General features: G+C 46.8%; 1 protein-coding gene across 1 annotated transcript; it reads left to right on the top strand.

The window, feature by feature from the left end:
* Positions 1–307: 307 nt before the first annotated feature.
* Positions 308–5693, top strand: LOC144219175 (cilia- and flagella-associated protein 251-like; the record flags this gene model as incomplete). Its single annotated transcript, XM_077749110.1, has 6 exons — positions 308–502; positions 1214–1464; positions 1810–1961; positions 3302–3475; positions 4653–4837; positions 5414–5693. Coding segments are annotated over 6 exons (979 nt in total), but the record flags the coding sequence as incomplete, so codon positions are not given.
* Positions 5694–7006: the final 1313 nt, after the last annotated feature.

Here is a 7006-nt window from a genome sequence, read left to right as displayed (position 1 = left end):
TGCACTATTTGGGACATAATTCTAAAAGATTACTCATTGTTTAACTGAAATTCAATTTTAATTGGGCAACCTGCATTTTTGTTTGCTAAATCTGGTGACCCCAGGCCTTGAGCAAATTTCTCAACTTCTCTGAGCCTGAGTTTCCTAGACATAAAGTGGAGTAACAGTAAACTCAGCCTTGGAGGGCAGTATGAAGTCAAGTTTTTACAACTCCCGGAGTCCAGAGCCTGACATATAATTAGCTGCTCAATAGATACCTGGTCCATACTACAGTTGGTTAACAAACTCAGGTTTTTCTCCATTTCAGCTATATCGTCACAGGTGACATTAGAGGTAACATTAAGTTCTACGATCGCACCCTGTCCATTGTTAACTGGTACAGCCACTTTAAACTGAGCCCCATAAGGACCCTGTCCTTTTCAAGGACCCCAGCAGCTCCGCCTACCGAAAAATCAAACTATCCTCCAGACTGCACTTTAAAAGGTGACCTTTTTATCATAAGGTAAGTTGTTAATGAATCTAGTCATTTGAGGGGCCAAAAAAATGATTGGTGTCTTGTGGTTCGCATGCGGCTATGTGATAGAATGGGGTTTCTCAGTCCTTCACAGGGCTCGAAGATGGATCTCCAAAGCTGATTATCATCCCTATTTCATCATTTTTAAAAATGAGGCATTATTTTCATATTAAGAATCTTTAGCGACTGGAAGTTGGAAAGGGCTTATTTACTCCTGAGCTCTGATCTCTGTTGTATTTGGGGTCCCTCGCTGTAGCTTGGTGTCTCTTCTCCAGGCCAAGTTTGCCCTAGCGCTGCGGTTAAAGGCATTTGATAATTAATAGCCATAACATTTCGAGACTGAATTATCTGCGAGTCTGCTTAATTACCCTTGCCGTATTTGCAGGCACATCTGTATGTGCGCACCAAACTCCATATTTGCATACACAAATGAATATTTGCATGTGCAGATTAGCTAATTGTACAACTGACTGTCCATCTGCATACTTAATGACTCAATTTACATGTAGAAATGTGGGCTTTTTCACTTGCAAATGGAAGCTGTTGGGTATTGGTAGTATATTTTTGGAGATGGTGGGTTAATAATGTCACTAAATTACAGACGACAGAGGCGTTTCATGTGCAATTAGAAGCAGTATTCTGCTGGCGTGCCCCGCTCCCTGCAAACACGATACTGTCTGGTCTCTCCTTGGCAAACAGGAATCTTATCATTGGAACATCTGATGCTACAGTGTACCACTTAACGGCAGATGGGACCAAACTTGAGAAGTTATTCGTGGAGCCCAAGGAAGCCATTTGTGCCATCTCCTGCCACCCATATCAACCCCTCCTCGCCATTGGCAGTTTCTGTGGGATGATCAAAGTGTGGGATTATGAAAAGAAAAAATACCTTTTCAGCAGGGTCTTTGAGAAGGGGCTCGGCATCCAGAGTCTAACCTATAACCCTGAAGGTATTTTCATTTCATCCGCCTCACTTAGTCTCCAAATTAAAAACAGACCCAAATGGCTACAGTCCTTGGGTATAACAGCTCCAGGACGTTCACGTTGACCGCACTCCCCCCAGCAGGCCAGATGACACACCTTGTCCCTCTGGACCTTGCAGCGCCCTGTGCCCAGTAGTCGCTGAGCACTCATCCCAGAGCCTCATGCTTGTCAGTCTGTTTCTCCATCCAGGGGCCTTGTCTGCCTTGTTCACTGCTGTCTCCTCAGCACCAGAACAAGGCCTGGCCTGGAGTCCATGATTCTTGAATGAATGAAGTCCTTTTCCAGCATTGTTCTCTGGCTTGTGATTTCAGGAGACCTTCTTGGAGCTGGCTTCACCGAGGGGACAGTTTATATCCTTGATGCAATGTCCTTAGAAAACCAAATCCCAGAGCCTTTCAAATATTCCAGAACCAGCGTGACTCACATCAGCTTCTCCCATGACTCCCAGTACATGGCAACTTCTGTAAGTTTTTCCACCGCGCGATGTCCAGTGGTCTCGCAGCCTTGTTTACGACCAGGAAGGGAAAGAAGGCTGGGGGCGGGGGCTGGGGAGTGACTGCTGATGGGTTCAGGGTTCTTTGTGGGGTCATGAAAATGCTCTAAAATTGTGGCGTGGGTCCCTGTGAGTACACTAAAAACCACAGAGTTGCACACTTCAAAGGTGTGAATTGTGTGGTGTGTGAACGCTATCTCCACAAAGCTGCTTTAAAGTGGGTGGGGGAGACTGTCGCTCGAAAATGAGACCAGGCCTCTGGACCCGCGGACTGGGATTCGGCCATCCCGACAGCTCGTTCTGGTGTGTTGGTTTCTGGACCCCTTTCTGGGCATCCATTCTTTCATCTTTCCCTTTGATTTTTGACAAGATGACATTCTCATTCATCTCAAAGCACAGTCTTCCCCTGGTGCTTGGATTCTGTTCCTTCCCTCTGTGAATAGGGCTCTTAAGCTCACTAAAGATCTTCCGAGACCTTTAACCCCTCCCTTCCTGCCAGCTCTCCTGGTCCGCACTGCGCAAGTCTTGCCTTGATGTGGGGTGAGGAGGAAGAGCCTCCGTGTCCCCAGTGCTCTCCCACCCCTGCCTCTGTGCCCAGCTCCTCCTCTGGCCCGTGTGCTCCCTGCCTGCCGGAACAGCCCGAAGCTGAGCCTCTGCTCCCCTGCAACACCTGACTCTGGCACCTCCTCCCCTTCAGGCTGGTCTCACACACTATCCTACCCAGCTCACGCTCAGCTATGATACTATTTAGAACTTACATCTTTTTAGTTTTGTGTAGCTGGATACAGAGAAGGGAGGACAAAGGCAAAAGAGTCAGGGTTTCAGTTTTCCACATAGAATGAGGTGGGGGCCAGAAAGAGGGGTAAGGCCACAGCGTCAGTGTCTCCCTCCCCTGCAATTACCTTTGTGGGTTATCTATTTTTAACCTTAATTTTTTCATCTGTAAAATGGGTATTATTTTATTACTTGCTCTGATAGACTAAAATTTCTTTTTGGAGTACATAGTCTTCTTTATTATTTTTTTAAGAGAGAGTGCACCCATGTGAGTGGGGGGAGGGACAGAGGGAGAGGGAGACAGAGAATCTCAAGCAGGCTCCATGCTGTCATCAGGCCTGACACAGGCTCGATCTCACAACCCTAGGATCATGACCTGAGCTCACATCAAGAGTTGAATGCTCAACCAGCTGAGCCACCCAGGTGCCCCTTGGATAAAATATTCTAATGACAACATTAGCATAAAAAACATGATGATGATTTTTAAGTAACAAAACCTAAAAAGGAATGACTTGTACTCTTTTGGTCCTCTTCAGGATGTACGATTTACTGTGTCTGTTTACATGGTGGTAGTCAGAGATGGACACAGGGTCTGGGAGTATCTGGCAAGACTTCGTTCTCATCGCAAAAGCATTCGCAGTCTCCTGTTTGGGGTTCATCTGGACAGCAATGAGCCAAGACTGCTGAGCCTCGGGAAAGACAGACTCTTGGTGAGACGTTCAGTGTCCGTTTACCTCCTCACGGGGACCGTGTGTATTTCATTCTCGTTGTGTCCCTGGCATCTGGCATAGCACTAGGCCCATAGTGTGTGTTGGAGAAAATGAGTGTACAGCACAACCAGTAGCATAAACATCCCTGGGCTGATGCTTGGTCTCAAGGATGTGCGAAAGCAATGCTCCTTCAGTAGAAACTGCATTTGGAATGTTGGATCTGGATCCTGCCCCGGGCTAGCGATCCACGGCCCCATCCTCTCCTGCGATCCTGGGCAGCAGCCGCAGCAACCAGTCAGCCTCGTGGTCGGGAGGGTCCACAGCCGGTATGCGGACAGCCACCTGCACCCACATGGCTGTTCCGTTTGTCATTTTCAGTACAGGATTCAGTAAATTACATGCGATAGTCAACACCCCATTATAAAATAGGCTTCGTGGTAGATGACTGCCCACCAAGAGCTCGTGTCTGTGTTCTGAGCACGTCTGAGGATGGCCAGACTAAGCTGTGGAGTTCCCTAGGGTAGGTGTGTTAAATGCATTTTTGACTTACGATAGGTTTATTGGGAAGTAACCCCATCGTGAGTCAAAGAAAGTCTGTTTCTATCCATCTTAACTTCCTTCCTCGCTCCCTCCCTTTCTTCCATCCCCTTCTCCCCTTTATAATGGCCATCCTAGTCTGGCCACCAAAATCTACCTATGGGTGAAATTTAGCAAGCTGCTAATTTATGACAGTCAAGTGCTAAGATTTAGGTATGAATTCGTTCCTACCCTGGAAGAGTTCCCAAGAGAATGGTAAGAGGGACAGCATAACATAATTGTGAGAGTTCAGGTTTTGGAGTCAGTCAGAACCTAAATTTGAATTCTCACCCTACCACTTCTTAACTGTGGGACCTTGGGCAAGCCACTGAACCTCTCTGAAAAGGTTTTCTAATCTCTAAAATAGGTACAGTGGTACAACTTGACAGGGGAGTCAAGAGTGTTAAATGGCATCATGTTTTTAGAGTGCTCAGCTCACTGTCCTTGCTCAAAAGGAATGCTCCATATTGGCAGTTTATCAGGAGTGAGGGCCCAGGCAAGTCTTCTCTTAGGAGCCCAGTGATGTCTCCCCCAGAATGAGACTGTTGGTTGACTTCATTTGGCTCAGTCCTCATGTGTGTGCATCTGGGCTCCTCCGCAGATCGAGTATAATCTTCTTAAGAGCTCCAAAGACCACCTGGAGGTCCTGGACATTCACCGAACTGATCAGGACAACCATCCCACCTGTATGGTCTGGTACCCACCGCTCACCAAGGAACTCTTCCTGCTCATTTGCAACAGTGGCTACAAAGTGAAACTTTTTAATTCTACCACGAAAATGTGCAGGTAAGCAGCAGGAGGCTCTCACTGATGTGATGTAGAAGTCAGTTTGTCAGCTCCCAGCTTGTGTCACGTCCTAGCTCCTGGACCCATGAGCCTCTTAACTCCCTGTACTCACGCTCACTTTGTAGAGGAGGAAAGCAAAGCATGGAAAAGTTGAGAAATTCTCACCCAGGGCACATGGCTGGGAAGTTGCCAGAGGCAGGATGCAAATCTAGAGCCCTTGCGTCTGAGCCCAGCCCTGCACAGAGATGAGGGACCCAGAGCTCAGTGCCTGATACCCAGTGAAGGAACCCGAGAAGTTGTTGATGCTTTATAAGCTCTCCTATCCTTCCCTCGTGGATAAAAACAGACATTGTCACTTGAATGCTACCAATTGTGTGATTTTTAAAAAATATTTTATTATTTTTTTAAAGTAACCTCTAGACCCAAGGTAGGGCTCAAACTCACAACCCCAAGATCAAGAATCACATATTCTGCCGACTGAGCTAGCCAAGTGGCCCTAATTGTGCATTTTTTTCTTACTCTTGGTTCCTAAAGGAGTTTTTAAGTTTACCTGATGGCATTTGTGTGTTCACGCAGTGTTCACCCCGCCTCTACCTGAGCCAGGTTCTGTCCGAGGTGCTGAAGGTGGAGATGTAAACAGCATTGTTCCTGCCGCCATGGGATTTGCATCTTGGAGGGGAGAGTGGAGTTCATGGGAGTTCTGGGCTGGGCTGCAGGTCCACATTTGAGGTCAGGAGCACACGGTACTCTAAAACCATGAGATGGGAGAAGATTCCAGAAGGGAAAAGTGTATAGAGGAGCAGCTGAAGGACCAAGCCCAGGGCATCTACAAAGCTCAGCCTCTCAGAGCAGCAGCCTCTCCATCCTGAAGTAGGTCTTTGTCTGTGCTTGGCCCTTGTGCTGCTTGCCCCGGTTCCCAGGGTTTGCTCCTCATGAGAGATGTAGATTATGGCGCACCATCCCTGCACCAGGGCTTTGCACTCATCTTCAACAACCCGCCCAAGTATTATCCCACTGAGGTTCTGAGGCAATGGAACTTGCCACTCAGGACAAGATGAGTCTTAATCCTTGAATCTAGTCCTGATTCTGCCCCCTATTTGGCATGCTTGGGCCCCAGTGCAGCCCTGGCTTTGGGGTCCTACCTAGTCAGCTCTAGAGGGCATCCCCTCTCTGCTTGTGGTTTGGCTGCCTTGTGGTAGGGCTGGAAAGAGCAGAGGCACAGAGGTGAGAATTCATTAGTGACCTCACTTGGGAGAAGGAAGTGAGAAAACTGGCCAAAGCAGCTGGCCCCATGCTTGAGAAAGAGCATTGTTTTGAAATGTTTCTCAGTAAGATAGGTCCTCAGAGGATCACCATCATATTCTTCTTCTACTTCTTCTTCTTCCTTTTTTAAACATTTGTTTCCAGAAGGGTATAAGGAAAAATGACTGAGAAATGCTATGTCATGTGGCATGAATAGGAAAGAAATCCAGCACAATTTTTTTTAAATATTAAAACACTGGGAAGGTGACATTTGAAAGATACATGGCAAAAGAATTTTAGGAGGATCTCAGAATCTTCATATATCGTCTTTAATGGAAACAAAACTTTTGGACATGGACTATCCCATAGATATGCAAGTCCTGAGGAAATCTGACTTTGCTGAGCAGATTGGGGATGGAGGGCCCCAGGCTCTAAGTTCCTGCTAATAGTTACTACACAGAGACTTAGAGCCACACAGTTAGGAGTTTCTGCCATTGATAATCAATTGGAAATTAGCATAAGGCATCTTTTCATTTTTACTTAAAAATTTCTTTTCATACAGCATCTTTTATTATTGTTTTCAGAGAGTCAATGTGAGTGGGGGAGGGGTAGAGGGAAAGGAGAGAGAGAAATGTCAAGCGGACTCCATGCTGAGTGTGAAGCCCAAAGTGGGGCTTGATCTCACGACCCCAAGATCACGACCTGAGCTGAAATTGAGTCAGACATTTGACCAGCTGAGCCACCCAGGTGTCCCTTAAAAAATAATTTATCAAAGTGAAATTCAATAACACAAAACATAAAAACTAGGGATGCCTGGGTGGCTCAATCAGTTCAGTGTTCGACTTCAGCTCAGGCCATGATCTCATGGTTCGTGGGTTTGAACCTTGTGTTGGGTTCTGTGCTGACAGCTCAGAGCCTGGAGCCTGC

The sequence above is a fragment of the Crocuta crocuta genome, unplaced genomic scaffold (genome assembly GCF_008692635.1).
Source record: "Crocuta crocuta isolate KB4526 unplaced genomic scaffold, BGI_CrCroc_1.0 C29726824, whole genome shotgun sequence".
Classification (NCBI taxonomy): Eukaryota; Metazoa; Chordata; class Mammalia; order Carnivora; family Hyaenidae; genus Crocuta; species Crocuta crocuta.
The sequence above is the reverse complement of the archived record's forward strand: the minus strand, read 5'-3'. Positions and strand labels throughout refer to the sequence as shown.